The 16,818-nt window shown below is 35.6% G+C and overlaps 1 protein-coding gene across 2 annotated transcripts; it reads right to left on the bottom strand.

Annotated features, from left to right (window-relative positions):
* Positions 1-4,820: 4,820 nt before the first annotated feature.
* LOC137722826 (probable LRR receptor-like serine/threonine-protein kinase At1g67720) lies at positions 4,821-11,782 on the bottom strand. 2 transcript variants are annotated; one of them, XM_068461927.1, is made up of 15 exons: positions 11,297-11,782; positions 10,429-10,960; positions 9,714-10,219; positions 9,406-9,538; positions 9,226-9,297; positions 9,041-9,109; positions 8,897-8,965; positions 8,056-8,124; positions 7,596-7,750; positions 7,260-7,498; positions 6,560-6,686; positions 6,415-6,483; positions 6,113-6,299; positions 5,538-5,673; positions 4,821-5,370 (listed from the first exon to the last, which is right to left on the bottom strand). In XM_068461927.1, the coding sequence occupies exons 1-15, from the start codon at positions 11,361-11,363 to the stop codon at positions 5,029-5,031; spliced, it is 2,772 nt and encodes a 923-aa protein (XP_068318028.1). In that variant the 5' UTR covers positions 11,364-11,782; the 3' UTR covers positions 4,821-5,028. The 2 variants fall into 2 exon arrangements, with proteins under 2 accessions (XP_068318028.1, XP_068318029.1); XM_068461928.1 differs by having other exon boundaries at positions 10,429-10,957; positions 11,297-11,781.
* Positions 11,783-16,818: the final 5,036 nt, after the last annotated feature.

Here is a 16,818-nt window from a genome sequence, read left to right on the forward strand (position 1 = left end):
GAATCCTTTCAAACCGGTCTGATGAGGCGGCTGTTCAAGACTCATTGGCTCTCAGTGTTCAATGTGCGGGCTCTGTATCTAATATGGGCCAGCGCCTACTTGCTTGAACTCACCAAGTTGAATCATTAATGGCTGAGATGGCAAGTCTTAAACAAGAGATTAAATGGCTCAATCACAAGAATAGAGTGTTACACATGCTTGCAAATAATTACTCTACGAGCATGAAAAGAAAGCTCGACCAGCTACTGGAATCCGAAGGTCGGACTCAAAATGACAATCAGGGGTTCGAGTCTTTATTCCAAAGACATCCATTGTCTCAGCTGTCTGGAGTTCCACCAAGTATTGAGACTCCTAATAATCAACCTCTGGTGTCTCCCCCTTTTGGGGTACTTACGAGTACTGAGGCTTCACATGAGCAACCTTTGTGAAGGTTCCCTCCTGTTTGTTTGTTTTAACTCATGTGTATGTAATTTCTCGGAAATATTAATATATAAGCTTTATTTCATTCAGTATATTGTGTTAAATACAATAAAGCATATACTTTACTAAGATGTGGTGTTTTTGGACCAAATATCAATTTATCTTTACTCTCGCGAAGATAAATGATCATTCTTAGTGTCTAAATCATTTAAGTATTCAACTCATAATCTTCATTCCATATGATTCTTTAATATCATAAACATCATGGATAAGATTCATGTTGGCATATTGTTCGATTTTGCAGTTCGAGACAATATTTCTCTCAACACTTCATAATCTTTCTTGACTCTTCAGGAGTCCCAATTTAATATCATCAACTCTTGCAAGAAATTTTAGTATGTTGCAATAATACCATAATGAAAGTGCTCACTAAGGCAATTTATATCATCCATTGGTATTGAGTACATATTTTATGCTTTACCCTTCCGGGGCTTACTTCAAGCAATCTGAATCCTTCAAGGATTTTCTACACTTCATGACACATTTTCCTTTGGAATTTATACAGAACAATTTGCTTCCATGTATATTTGAGGGATTTACTTTTGGAGATATGATGTAGGCGACTCAGAACCCTTCGTATATAATTCTCCATTTATATAAACTCGTTTCCAACCTTGTGTCATATCATGTGAGTGTATTTCACTGTATTACAAATACTCATATGTGACCTCCTCGGTTCAATATCTTTTGGCTATTTGTATTGTATTCAAGTATATATGTCCATTTTTCCACGTTCTTACAAAATTGTAATGGAATTGTCTTTCTCCATTCTTGGTCAATAATTTTTGTTGACGGGAAAAGAACAGGACTCGATATCAACATAGCTCATTGATGAATTTAGTAGCTACTTGTAAAATCAAAATTACAATTGGTTATCATCAATTCAAGATCCCTTATTCTCATGTGCATGTGCATGCATAAAAACTTTTCATTTCTTTTGGATATCCATTGCCTCTTTAAGGACATTATATTATCTCTTCGAGGATAGTCGTAACTTAGAGAATGTGGATTATAACCTCTTCTTGAGCGTTATAAAGCTAGTATTTTAATCTCCACTTCCGGGAGTTGAGTTATTGGAACCTATACGTTTATCATGCTTCATGCATGAGACATCAATATTCCCATGTCTGCGGACTGTCTTTTCTGGGACGTGTATCCATGCGGCGACTGTCATGTTTCCGGCATGTAACAATTATGCTTCAGGAATGCAATAGTTCAGTAGTGTCATATTCTTCTTCTTTCGAATGACTGAACCTTTTGAGTTTGAGGGTCTGCTATGCTTCAGGTATGCAACAGATAAATCATTTACTGCATCACTATATTTTGTCCAACAGGGACATTAGTTCTTGTAAGCACATTTGCAGCAAGTATATGTGATTTTATCACTTTTGTTGCATTATTAAATGCATCTGGCATTTGATTGGCACATCATTGCATCATTCAATTATTCTTACTTCATTTTCACATTGATTGCTTTGTTAATCAACATAAGATAAATTCTCTTCGTTCTTCTGGAACGGCCTTTTCTCATCATTATTTTGGAATGATATTTTCTTATCGTTCTGCTGGAATGATGTTCTTTTCTCCCCCTAATGGTTGGAAAATTGTCTTATCTAGATGACAGCCTGCAAACCATGTGGTAAACATATCTCCAGTCAAGGGTTCTAAATATTGAATGATAGATGATGTTCAACATCAATGCCTAATCCGCAATGATGCTTCATTTCAGTATGTTGTGGCAGTGCAATAGGCACATAGATAACACAACCAAAAACTCGTTAATGTATAATGTTTGGCTGGTTCCCAAACATGAGTTGTATTGAGAAGTATTGATGGTTGGTAACAAATTTCAACCGAATTAATAATGCATCATGCAAAATAGCATGTACCCATGTAAAAACTGGCAATTTTGTTTTCATGAGCAGAGCGCGGGTAATCTATTTCATCCTCTTAATAAATGCTTCTGCTAAACCATTTTTGAGTATGGACATAAGGAACTTCTGATCCTTATTTAATAGTCTGTAGACTGAGACTCTTATGGCTTTTATTTTAGTTAAGTTGAGGCAATGCGGCACTTCAAACTTATTGTACTCATCAAGGAACTTTATGTCCTGATCTTGAGGATCAAGGGACTTCATGCTCGATCTTTTTGTATGATGGAACTTCAAGTCCAATCATTTTTATATGATGAGGATCAAGAAACTTCAGGTTCTGATCTGATCAAGGAACTTCGGGTCCAGTATGTACTCATCGTAACAAAAAGAAGTACAATAAATAAATTAAAACAATAGACGATAATTCCAACCATAGTGAATAAATTGCATTTAAGTAAATAAAGGTTGTGACAAGGACTTTAATTCAGCACCATTCACATAAATCAAAACTTAAAGCAGTAGGCGGTAAAGCCGTCCATGATAAATAAATTGCTTTAAAGTAAATAAAACTTGTGAAAGAGTTTTAAACCAACACCAATTCACATAAATAACAAGAAATATCATACCTCATTTTATTTATTATTTTTCTTTCTTTTGTCAGCACTGATTCAAACTTTATTATAGTTACTTTTCTTATTTCTGCAACATGGTGCCATGCACCAACAGAAACTTTTATACTATTTTGACCAAATGGTGTCGTGCACCATTCAAATCCCTTTATATATTTTTTTTCTTGGGGTGCAGTCAACACCTTTTTTTTTTTCCTTTTCTTCTTCACATGTGCCTTATCATTCCATCAATCCCCCTTTTCTATTATTTTTCTTCATTCTCTGTCTCTGCCAGTCTTGAAACGCAGGGCCAGCTGGGTAGTTGTGGAGGTTGCCCAAATTCAATTCCTTCCAAAAGGCTACTAGAGACTGGCGTTGTTCTTGCATGACCCAGGGAACATGGCATCGTTAAGCAAGAACCTCCCTACAGAGATATAGATGACAATGGGGTTGACGGAGGCACAAGAGAAGGAGGCCTGTGTGGATTCATTCTTGCCATCACCATCTCAAACAACCAAGTATTCATGGGAGTTCTCGAGATCCGTCGAAAACAACGTGATCTGGGTTTCCAAGTCTGATGAGATTCTTCTGGATCTCTGGAAACCAGTTGTCAGGTACGAGTTTTCTCATCTCATAACGACTTCAGGTCGTAAATTTCAATTCTTACCGGAATTCAGTGGGGTGTTTCTGGCGTAGTGGGAGAGATGAAAAATGGACATACATTTTATTCTGTGAGATTTTAGATGACAGAGGTGAGAGGTAGATAGTGCTTCACCGGATTTATGGCTTTGTGCTTTCCACTGACATGAGAGCTTCTTGTGCTGATAACGTGTTGTAAAATCGACGGTGTGTGTGCAGTGAAATAAATAAAACAAGACACAAAATTTACGAGGTACCTCTACAGTCAGTGTGACTGGAGTACGTCCTCGAGCAGCTGTGGTGCTTTCATTATAATTTGGAATATTATGAGTACAAAGATAACTCTATTTATTCTCTCCTATCCTCTTCCTCTCTTTCTCTCTCTTCTTTGTACTGAAAGCATACGGAGTGCTCTATTTATAGAGCAACTCCAAGCACACATCTTTGACAATATGATCTTCCTTCATCTCCCAAGTCAAGATTAATTTTTATGGACATTGAAAATCTACCCAATATCTTTAGTTTCTATGTGGGCATTCATTACCCACTATTATTTTCAACAATAAACGTATTGTATGAGTTGAAACAATCTCCACGACAATTGAACAAGTAATTTGATCAGTTTATGATTGGCCAGAAATACACAAAAAGTCATGACCATTGTTTTTATTTTTTTTCAATCTACGGCTTGTCAGGATCGATGACAAGTCCAAATCAGTACACCTTTTGACTCTTTTTTCAAACTTAGTGTTTCAACGTCTCCTGGCACAAATGATGTTGTAATTTGATGTCTGCTATAGTTTTTACTTAACTTCATATTTCACAAGCGGTTGGTATTGTGAGTCGATACATGATAATCCGAGGAAAGGACGTTGACAAGTTGCCAAATGGATTTTACGGTATATTTTGTGTACAGTCGTGTTTTATTATTTCCACGAAGGAAGCTATTCGGCTTCGAGTGTTGGTTCGTGACTTCGGGTTCTTCAAGACCATGTCGATGTTCATTGTGACGGCCATTTCTTTCCTGCGATTAATTGTTGACGAGAGATGTGAGATGTTGGAGTGTTGCACATCTCTCGTAAATCTTTGTCAATCTAACATAGCCGAACCAGTATAAATTTCAGTGTTCTTGTTGTAATTAGTTTACTTTCTCGCACATAATCTTGAACGTATTGGTTGACGCTTCCGCACAACACTTCTTGTAAAGGGCGCTCAATCAAAAATTCAATACAGCATTCCATTATGCTAATAATTTTGCACCATCAAAACATGCAACCTCAAATCGTAGCCATTTTGATCCCTTTCTCCTTCCTACACTTACCGACATGGCTAAGAGTAAGAGTCATACTAATGCAAACTCGATGTACAACCAAAGGTTACGATAGGAGAAGAGAAATATTTATACGTCATGTAAGCCAACCGAATTACTATCGAGCAATTGGCCGTGCGATAGACTCATCGATCGACAAGAAATTATCATTTCTGCCAAGGTCCAGGGAACCCGTGTTCAAGGAAGAATGAATTGAATGGATTGAATTCCTCGATATGTCTGAGTTACCTTCTCTTACTGCTCCGGCATCCCTTTCCATTGAGATTGCATCTTGGATTTCTTTGAGAACTTCTGACATGGACGGCCTCATGAATCCGTGTGCTTGAACACACATTAAGGCTTTTTCTGCTATCTTCCACATTGACTGGATGTCGTATTCGCCATCCAGTGAGGGGTCGATTATTCCTTGAATGTCACCACTCTCAATGTGTAATTTTGCCTGTGACAAACCATTTTCACAGGTAAGAAAGGGAACAACTCATAATGACGGTAATTCTAAGTATTATGCCAATGTTTTACTTTCAATATTAGTACTGATCAAAAGTTTACGGCCAGTGATCAAAAGTTTCAAATACTTCACTGCAATGCAAAGCAAACTACACTTACCCATTGCACTATGTTACGGCAGTTAACACCAAAGTTTTCATTAGATATCGCTTCTTGACCTGATATCAGCTCAAGCAGAATGACACCGAAACTGTAAACGTCACTCTTGTCTGTCAACTGCTGGGAGATGTAATACCTGAACACCAATGACGACAAAGAAGTCAATTTAACGCACAGAAATATGGGGTAAGAAATGAAATTGTAAAATTTACGGTTCAGTTCAATTTTGATCATTGTGCATGACCAAAAAAGCTCTTATTATGTATTTACTGTAATAAACACAGAAGGAAAATACTGAGAACGGCTTTCAACAGAGACTTCTGTGGCAGAAATTATTTTATTTTGATTGCTTTTGTGAGTAGTCAGACATTAAGTATAACTATTGTGCAGTCGCTATCTCCTAAAGCCCTACTCTGTATAGCACAATTGAATTACCAATTGGAGCACCCTACAAAGGAAGGCATTTACCGCTTCACGGTCACTCAACAACAGAAGCAGTAATATATTTATCTCAAAATGATGGTAGATTTGAACTCAAAGAGAAACAGAAACTTCTATGGAAATCAAGGCCTTACTCGGGATCCAGATACCCTACAGTGCCCCGAACTATGCTTGACACATGGGATGCCCCATCTACTGCAAGTTTGGAAAGACCAAAATCTGAAACCTTTGCTCTCATGTGTTTGTCAATTAAAATGTTGCTGCTTTTTAAATCTCTATGAATGATGGCTGGAACACAGCCTGTGTGAAGGTATTCGATTCCTGAACAACCACGAGAAAGACCATGAATTAATAATAATATAACTACGGAAAAGGCACTTTGGCTGCTACTTAAAAGTGAAATAATAACGAACGAGAACTCTTCAGCTTGTTAGACCTTTTGCAGCATCTTCAGCAATCTCAAGGCGTTTGATCCAATTGATACTCTGTTCGCGTGTTAATGGGCCTACAAAATACAAACAATTCAAAACTCGTTCGCTGTCCAAGTTTTGATAGATTCAATGAATAACAAGGAAGCTTACCATAAAGATGTTCCTTGAGAGTTCCATTATGCATAAACTCGTAAATCAGCATACTTCTTCCATCCTCTTGGCAATACCCAAGAAACTGTACCAGGTTTCTGTGATGTATCCTCGAAAGAAGAGTTACCTAGATGATATCGAAGCATATGTCAGTCCGTACAGTTCCAGTTTTGACATCCAACAGTAAATGTCAAGTGACAGGATATGTCTAGAACAACGAGAGAAATTTTCTTTATGAATGCTCTTCTACACTAGAAGGGAACAGCGGAGAAATTCTAAAAACACCCCTGCTTGATCCCATTTAGTTTCCAAAAGTGATGCAAAATCGGAATATTTTATGATTTAGAGAAAAATATATCAATGCAAATTCGAGGTTATGTGGAAACACTTTAATCCTTGGAATTCCCTGTCCAACTTAACTTTCTGTTAATTATTTCTTCCTAAATTGGTAGAGGTTTCCAAGCAGTTGTTTGCCACTAGTTTACATTTCATATTTTATATGCATGGGAAACATAACAAAAATAAGAAATAAATTTTCGACCCCAAGAAAAAGAAGAATCATCACCGGTTCAATAAATAGAAAGATACAAACAGGCACTACCAGTCTACCACAGTAGCAAACAGACAGGGTTAAGCATCCTCTCAAAGAAAGAAAAAGCAACCTGAAATGTAAAAGATGTCCAATATTACAAAAACTAACCTCATTTGAAAATTCTCGCTTTCCCTGGTAGGAATTGCTGGTTAGAACTTTGACAGCAATTTCCTTTTCATCCTTCATTTTACCGTAGTAAACAACTCCAAAACCTCCGGACCCTATTTTCCTCTCAAACTTTCTAGTAGCCTCTTCAATTTCGGCATAAGAGAAGCAGTGTGCAGATTCATTAGGAGCATCACTCTTAGAAAAATGTATTCCTTGCGCAGGTGGATGCCCAAGTTGGTCTGTAGCAAGTTAGAATAATGTCACCACATTCAAGCAAACTGAAAATTAAGAGAAAACTAAAACCATGTAAACCTCAAAGTTGTTTCAGAATTGTACCATGCTCGTAACATTTCTTCCTTCCTTTCCGTAGAAGTACGCCAGATACAATAGTAGCTATGACCAAGACAGCAGCCCCAACTGACGTACCAATAATAATGTTTGTGCGGCTCCCACTTATTTTCCCTTTCCGAAGATTAACATTTCCAGTGTAGCTGTCGGAAAACAAAATAAAAGAGCGGTGATGAATACATTGGAGTAAATCCTAGACAAGTCCATATGACTAGAGTAGAGAGAGAAATTGGATAGTTTTGGGAGAGAGAGAGAGAGGGAGAGAGAGAGAGACAGATGTGATGAACGAAGATAAGGATGAAGACGTGCACTTACTTTGGGACACACTGATTTCTACTATAGAAACAAATAAACATAATACAAGGTTTACACTGATTTTAAGCTTTAAAATTCACATATAGCTTTCTTCTCATGCTCTTCAGTTTTATTTGCAAAAAATGCCACTCACTTCATATTAACCACTTTATCGAGAAGACCCGATGGCACTGTTCCGCTTAACATATTATTTTGAACATACCTGCAAACATCAGATTCGCTAAGATTAAGATCTTATATAAAAACCAGCATGTCAGAAATTGATTAGAAAAATGGAAAATAAAAGAGAAATGAGCAGCATAAATAATTTCTTAGAGTTACTTATTTTCCAAGTACTTAGTCATAATAATCTTCTATTCGTTTTTCTCAAATAGACACGGAATTTATGGTATAATGTATCTTAGACTATCTTTACATATGAAAATGTTCAAGTACAAACACATCCAAAAACTTAAGTGATTAGGGAATGACCCAAAATGTAGTTCACGCTAACATCTTATTTCATGTGCAGCCTCTTGTACGTAGAGATGCCAAGCGATGTATAGTTTATCAGACATGCACCTTGCAATAAAAAAAAAGAAAACGAAGAAACTGGGGAATGGAGGTCCTGAACCCAGGAATCAAGCAACCCGAACTTTAATACCATGTCAGACAACTACGAGAGCCAAAAACTTAAGTTGTTAGTTATGGGACAACAATATATAACATTAATTACAACACTGGCACCCACACATTGAAGGTCTTTTAAGCTGAAAAAAATACCAAAGTCTGTTAATGTATAACTTGTGCCAGAAGCATGTGGTGGAAGCCAGACGTTATGTACTAATCACTATTTCAGTAAAATCATTTAATTAAATGATAAAAATATACACAAAGAGGGCCATGTGACTGATTGCTTGAAAGAACAACTGACACACAGTCACACATTTTTTCTCCAATTTTAAGTAAACTAATGTGAGTCCCCGAATACTTACAGTTCCTTCAAACTTGGTAGGTTCGGGAAAGAGGAGAGTCCTCCCGTCAACTGATTGTTCTCAAGATGACTGTATAATGCAAAGCTATTTTATTAGTATTATCTCTTTAAGAAAAGCATCGTTAGAATAAGTAAGATCACTTACATAATCCTCAAGTCCACACATCCAGTGAAATCAGGTATTGTACCAGTCAGTGAGTTCCCGTCAAGCCATCTGTAATTAGAACACAAATATTAACGATGAAACTACAAAAACATCAGGTTTTATGAAACTAAACATGGAAACACTAGATACCATTCATAAAAACAAGAATGCAATATGAAACTTACAACTCTTCTAAACCGCTCAACTTTGTCAAGTCTGAAGGGATATTCCCGGTAATATTCTTACTAGACAATTTTCTGCCAAGCAAAGGGATACAAAAGTCGTTGTCAGCTCCGAACTATATACCTATGCAGAAGCAGTAGTAATTCATACTATAACTTTAACTAGAAAAATATAAGCTCTACATTTTAACTATTCTTGGTTGTGGATTTGAGTTACACTCAACCCAAGACCATGGAACTGGGAGGCATGGATCACCGCCTTCCGAAGTCCAATCTGCTGATGAGTAGTGTGAAACAAAACTGGAAATAATAGCTCCTGAAAATCACACAAACCAAGTATCACATATAACTGGAAAGCTTCAAAAGATTCATTTGAGAGAATGATGAACAAGAGCATGTGGTAAAAGCATAAACCGTGCAAAAAAATTAGCACCACAGCATCAAGTGAGAAAAGGAGCCATAAACCATCCAGACACTACTGTTGAACTTACCATCTTGAGAACCATCATTTATTTCCAGATATTTATTTATCTCCATTGCATTCAAGAGCGGCCCCCTGGAAGAATCAGATGTTTTGCCAAATTTGAACGATAATACAAACGGAAAGGATAAGTTTGTATACCCTGGTTCATAGAGACGATATTTTCGTTGAGCATTTTCCTCAATATTAACAACAGCTTTGCTGAGTTCAGTATATCCTGGAAGTACTAGCCTAAACTTTCTAGACTCATCTTCAGCTAAATCTTCAATTTCTGCGAAGTAGGTAAATGCCCATCCAAAACCAGGAAAACCATCCAGGTTCAGCCGGTAAGTCAGTGTTCCATTTGTGCCAACTACAGCTGTCTGCATAACTTTTTCGGGCGGCCTTTCATCGCTATTGATGTTAATTGGCAACTTGGTTGACACTTTTTTGGTTCCAGCAGCGATGTCGACGAGGTAATTTGCTTTCTTGACAGAGTCTGATAACCATATTCTATCGAAGGGGTCATCAGGATACCTGAAATTCACAGAATACATAACCTTAAAAATCATAAATCTTTGTCATTGCGAAAAGAGTTCAGACTACAAATTTCCTAGCTCAGATATTCTAAGTCAGGGAATTATTACAAAGTTCGATTTTGCAGTGGTTTGTTGCACACATTTGGACCAATACCTACATCAAAGAGTAGGCTGTGAAGCCCTTCTACGAAGATAAATTTAGCATACCTGACTGGTGCTTCATCATCCGCACCGAAATTTATCCTAGCAGAGACACTGAGATAGAACTGTTGCTCAAATTCAGTATAGTACATAGAACCATTGAATTGTCGAAGCTCAAGAGTCGATATAAAAGGCTGTCCGGTCGTAGCATTGGACAAACACACACTTACAGTCGGACTCATAGCCAGAAATATAAGCTCTCGCATCTCTATCGTATTGGCATCCGAAATTACAATCGAAGACCAATGCGTTGCCCCAACAGAAATATCAAATTTGGGATAAGCATTATTGGTGTCAAAGTTACCATACAAGAATGTCGCTCTTAGAAGGTACCTAGTCCTACTTGTGACATTCAATGTGTAACAATATTTTCTCGGATCCGCCGGAAAATACCTCACCGTCGAGTATTGCTTCCTCGATTCATTTGAAACAGCTATAAAGGCCGTTGCGCCGTAATTGAGCTGATCAGGAGTCCATTCCAGACCCAGATCATCAGTGAAATTTTCTTCACCTCCACAATCCAAACTCACAAATCCTGCTTCAAATTGAACAAGGAAGGAACTTTATAAAGGAATTTTGACTAACTGAGTAAAACTAAAACACGGGTTTAATAAAAAACTTAGAAACTTGTAATCCATGGCTGAATTCAGTAAAACTTAAGCCGATTTTTCACTTCTAAAGTAATTTTCATACAATTTATGAACAGGGTTTTTCTAAGAACTAAGAAACAAGCTAAAATTGTACTAAAAATACTAAAAAAATCATGCTTTTTTTAGTACAATTGTTCGGATTCAATCAGTTCAACGAAGAAAAATACTAGAAAACTAAAATCTTGTGAGTAAAGCGTAAAGATTCAAAAAAGAGAGAAGGGTACCAGGCATTTGAGCAGAGGAGGGGATGAGGAGGAGGAGGAGAGAGAGAAGGAGAAGGGAAACCTCCATGGCGGTGCGAAAAGATGGAAGAGAGATGGAGAGACCATAAAAATTGGCTAAGAGGAAAAACTCGAAAAAGGTGGTGAATATGTGAGTAATTACAAAGAGATAAAGTTGCAGAGGCACTGAGGGGGATTAAAAAAATTTTGAATAAAAAGGAAAAGTGAATCCAACAAACAAACCCTCATAATGGAACAAAAAATAAAATATACTGAGAAGAACAGAAGTTACTAGTTAGAACATGGTGGAGAGCAAGTGAAGAGAGAGAGAGAGAGAAGAGAGAGAGAGGAGTCTCTGAGGGGACAGGGGGTCCAATGTTTTTCCACATGGGTAAGAGCGCAATTGGCCAGTGGGGCCCGGCAAGGAGATAAAGCGAGGGGGTTGCGACTGGGCAACTCCTTCTCTCCTCACTGCCTCTATCTGTCTGCGGAGGAGAGAGAGAGAGAGAGAGAGAGGGAGGGAAAGCTCAAGGTTGAGTACGTGTGATGGTGCGGTGGTGAAACGATGGGATTGGTTTGGAAGGACAAGATTCCAGTTTTCGTAAGTTGGTTGAGGAAGTGAGTAGAGAAGAGATGGTCCCGCCATTTGTTTTTGCACCATGTCACGACTCACGTTCACATCGCACACGCCCACCTGTTTTTGCTTTGTATTCATCAATCATTCCAATCTTCACCAAATTTTAGTGACTTTTGTCGTTTTTTATTCTGCAATATTACCTTCTCCTTTTACATTTTTCTTTATTTTTAAGATTCTATAATATTACTTAGATGATCGAAATCGTTATAGACCAGCTGTCTATAGAGATGAACTATTTAAAAAATTAACAGAATCAAAATTTAGTTAATTGTTTGATTAATTGTCCTGATTTCATTGTTCAACCATAAAATATGATTCATTTCTTATTGAACAACAAGTTATATGACTAAATGAATTCGAATTTAGTTAATTCTTTGTAAAGATGATCTTTGAATGGTAATTTAAAAAAATAATCAATGAAAAGCTTGCAGTACTGTTTACTTTAACGAAAAACCATATTTTTACACTAAAAAGTCAATCCTGGTACTATTCACTTTACCCTTTATTTTGTTTTTATCGTTAAAACTCAAAGTTTTCAAGTTTTTTTCATTAGTTATCCTTTAAGATTATCACACTACTAGAAAAATCATCTCTAACGATGAATTTTGAGCCAACAAAATTGATTTTGTCGGCAAAAGAGCTTTCACCAAACGAATTTACAAATGAAATGTAACTAGCGTTCAAGTGATATTAAAAGTTCTTAAAAATAAAGAAAATGGTAAAAAGAGAAGGTACAAACGGGAGTGTAACTAGCGTTTCTCTTTAAGTTTTAGTGTAGTTTTTTTTTTTTTTTTTTTTAATTTTTTTTTTTAAAGTTTTAGTGCAGTTTGTAATCAATAAATAGTGTGACATATAGACTTGTAAACGGGTTGGATTCAGATTGAATCGGTCTTGATCCATATTGAATACATTTATAATCGGATACAAATTCGGTACTTATTCGGATCAATTTGACTTGTCATTCCAAATCCGATTAGGTTCGGAATCAAATTTATCGGATTAAATTTAAGACCTAGAAAAGATGAAAATATCACTAGTAATCTCATTCTTTTATTATATTTTGCTATTTTTAATTAAAATTTTCATGATGAATAATAGAAAATATAATATAAGTGTATTTTTATTGCATAAAAAACTTAAATTACCATTATACAAAAGTGAATAATATAAAAATCAAATAATATGTTATATTAAATCCAAATTGGATCAGCCTCGATTCGTATCCGGGTCCATGTATAATTAGACTGTGGGGTTCAGCTCTTATACGAATAATCGGATTGAAAATTACGATCCATATCCGTAATTATATCGGATTCAAATCAAATTTGGGTCAAAATCCTATCCATTGACAGGTATAGGGACATATGGTATGTCATAATATGTGATTATTTTTTATAATTATGACTTTTTCTTATATAAAAAGCAAAATTTAACAAATGAAACATTCTCATACTCATGTTTTTAGAAGCCTATATATGGGTAACAAAAATTTAAACTAAATTACGATATAATTAAGTAAATTATGAAAAGAGGTCTAGAGAATATATTGCTCTCACCAAATTAGCTAAGCCCAAGTTACTACTATTTTAAAAGTTATGAACGTGAAAAAGAAATTTAATGGTTAAAATTAACGTGACATTTAATTATTAACTTCTTATCGAGCTTCAGATCCATCTCGTTTCACACATAGATCTTTTGATTCAAGGACCTCGTTGCTTGCATAACTACTTGATTGTCCTTAATCACGTGGTGATTCGTAATACTTTGATAAGTTTTGGTTTCCCAACTTTCATATAGGCAATGAAACAGTACCTAGTTTGGTGAAATATATCTAATAAGAATGAAGAAGTTAATGATCCATATTATTGCTTGACATTCCATCTACTTTTGTACTTGGCCACACCTACCATTCGATACTTGATGACTCCAAAATTAAATCAAATGCAATATAATAATAACAAGACAAATAATTTGGTCGTATTATTGTTGAGTAAAACATGGTCTTGAATTCTTAATGTTATTTATTTAAAAATATTTATAAAAAAATATTAGTGTCAAAAAACTTAAAAACGACATTAATTTCCACATGTTATTTGGTGGCTTTGTGTTGCTTGGGACGGTTGCTTGACCAAATCGTTGACCATGTTTGACAGAGAGGGCATTGGGTTTTGCTGTTACGACTAGATAGAGTTGTTATACAAAACACCAACAAAGATTGTCGTTTTACACTTTATCTTTGCTTAAGATGAAATTTCCCATGAAATCATGCATTGTTTGTACTTATTATAAAGTGGAAGAATTGAGCTGGTTTTGTTTGTATTTTTTGCCCTACGTAGAATATTAAACCTTGTTTAAGAGGTGGTCATGGAATAACATACGTATTTTTGCCTTACAATTGCTCACAGCACCGCACGTCACGTAAAAAGAAAAATGAATTGCTCACAACTATTTTTTTTTTCATTTTACAATCTTGTTAGTTTTTGTTTCTTGTTTTTTCTTTGATTCGTTCAGATCAAAGATAAGAAATAAACATGAGTATATAAAAAGGAAGAGAAAAAGACTGCATAAATCACTTTTGTATGAAAAGAATAAAAAAAGAAGGTTTGTTTGAGATATTGGAGGCGTGTATGAGACTATCTAACTATCTTTAACGATTCACATTCACGTCATATTTGTGTACTAATGACAATATTCCATACAGGTGTGAAGTAAACAACTACCATGCACTAACTGACTCTTTCTTTTAAAGGTGTATAATGAAACAAAGAAACTGAATACTGAATAAGTTTAGATATTGAAACAAAGATATGTGTTATTCAAATTTAAGTACCAAAATGTCAAAAATTAAGAGGTTAATGCGCTCATGTACACACCACAGCAGCAATGATAGACCTAGAATCTTATCTTACCTTTAATTTCTTTTCTTTTTTACCAAAGTATATAAATCGAGCTTTGTCCAGATTAGCTTTACAAAAAGAAAGCTTTTTTTAATGGCACGATGCTTTTGCTTGTTGGAGTTTGGAGTGGAATCAAAAGCTACAGACACTCAGACAGATAGTCAAGGCTTAACATACATACATACATATATATATATATACATACATATATATATATATATATATATATATATATATATAACATGTTTCTTAGTATCTAAGTATATATGATTGTACTTCCATACCAACAAAAAATATGTATACGACTATATTAAACTCCCATGCTTTAAAGTTAGGGAGTTTTAACGAAAAGCTTGCGGTACTGTTCACTTTAACGAAAAATCACATTTTTACACTAAAAAGTCAAACCTGATACTATTCACTTTATCCTTTATTTTGTCCTTATCGTAAAAATAAAAGTTTTCAAGCAATTTTCATTAATTTTTCTTTAAAGTATCATCTATCAACTGGCATCTCAAGATGCAATGGAGAGATTATGGTTGACACATCCTGATTCGGAATATCTATCTGGACTTCGAATCGAGTTGTGCTGGTTGACACCAAGAATGTGACGAAGTTATAAAGTGTAGTAATGTGGAAAATGTGAATAAATTTAAGCGTAAACGAGCCTAAGTATAAGAGTGCGCTTTTGAGCGGGAATGAACTCATTTCACACGTGATGCCAGAACATAAGTAAAGTACAGTAAAGTAGGATGAGAATTATACCCTCAGAAGTAACCACCTATATTGAGATTTGACAAGATTCCTCGTCGACACAAAAGCACAACTACTAAACCTGGAGGGGCGAAAAACAAAGATGAGTGAGCCAAAAAATAAAGTTTTATAAAAACCTTTTTGAAAACATTATAACCCTTTGCCGTAAAACAAGTATAGTTTCCAAAATATACATACTATGTATAGTATGATAATACTTACCGTAGCCTACAATATCTCAAGACTCCAATACGTCACAAATTTCGTAGATAAGCATAACTTCTAGTAATCACAATATTTCACATAAATAAATATATCACATCGAGTGCTCATTGACAGATGCTGACACACGAGTTCATGTTGAGATATTCTGACATGAAAAGGACTGGGTGTAATAATGGTATACACTCTAGTACTACAATCATATGAAGCATTTATTTCCTTCTTTATTTCGCACTTGTAGTGATTCAGAGTTCAAGCATGAAACATGTGTCATGGCTAAGAGTCATCATGCTTCTTTTTCCATAAGTAATTCTAAAGCTACTTTGCCATTTGATTTGATACATTTTGATGTGTGGGGTCCAACGAAGGTTACTTCTAATGGATTTCGTTGGTTTGTTACTTTTATTGTTAATTGTACTCGATTAACTTGGGTCTTCTGAAGAATAAGCGTGATGCCCCTTTACTTCTTCAAGAATTTTGTGCAATGGTATCAACTCAGTTTTAGACCAAAATTAAGGTCTTTAGGTCTAATAATGGAGGAGAATATGTGAATCACACTTTGGCATGCTTTTTTCATGCATGGTATTATTCACCAGATGACTACTATGTTTACACCCAGCAAAATAGTGTGTCTGAATGGAAGAATTGTCAAATAATGGAGGTTGCTCGCTCTTTATGTTGGATAAATATGTTCATAATCATTTGTGAGGGCATGCTGTTTTGGCTACTATGTCCTTGATAAATCGTTTTCCAAGTAGGGTTCTTGATTTTCAGATACCGTTTAATGTGCTACAAAAATATGTTTCTCCTATTTCTATATCCAAACTTCCTCCGAAGGTGTTTGGGTGTGTGGCATATGTGCATGTTTACTCTCTTCAGCAGAGTAAACTTGATGCATTTGCACTTTGATGTGTATTTATTGGATATGCTAAAAATCAGAAAGGCTATAAGTGTTATCATCCTCCGACTTAAAAAACTTATATTAGCATGGATGTCACCTTCCACGAGGAACTTTC

This window comes from Pyrus communis, chromosome 17 (genome assembly GCF_963583255.1).
Source record: "Pyrus communis chromosome 17, drPyrComm1.1, whole genome shotgun sequence".
In the NCBI taxonomy this organism is placed as follows: Eukaryota; Viridiplantae; Streptophyta; class Magnoliopsida; order Rosales; family Rosaceae; genus Pyrus; species Pyrus communis.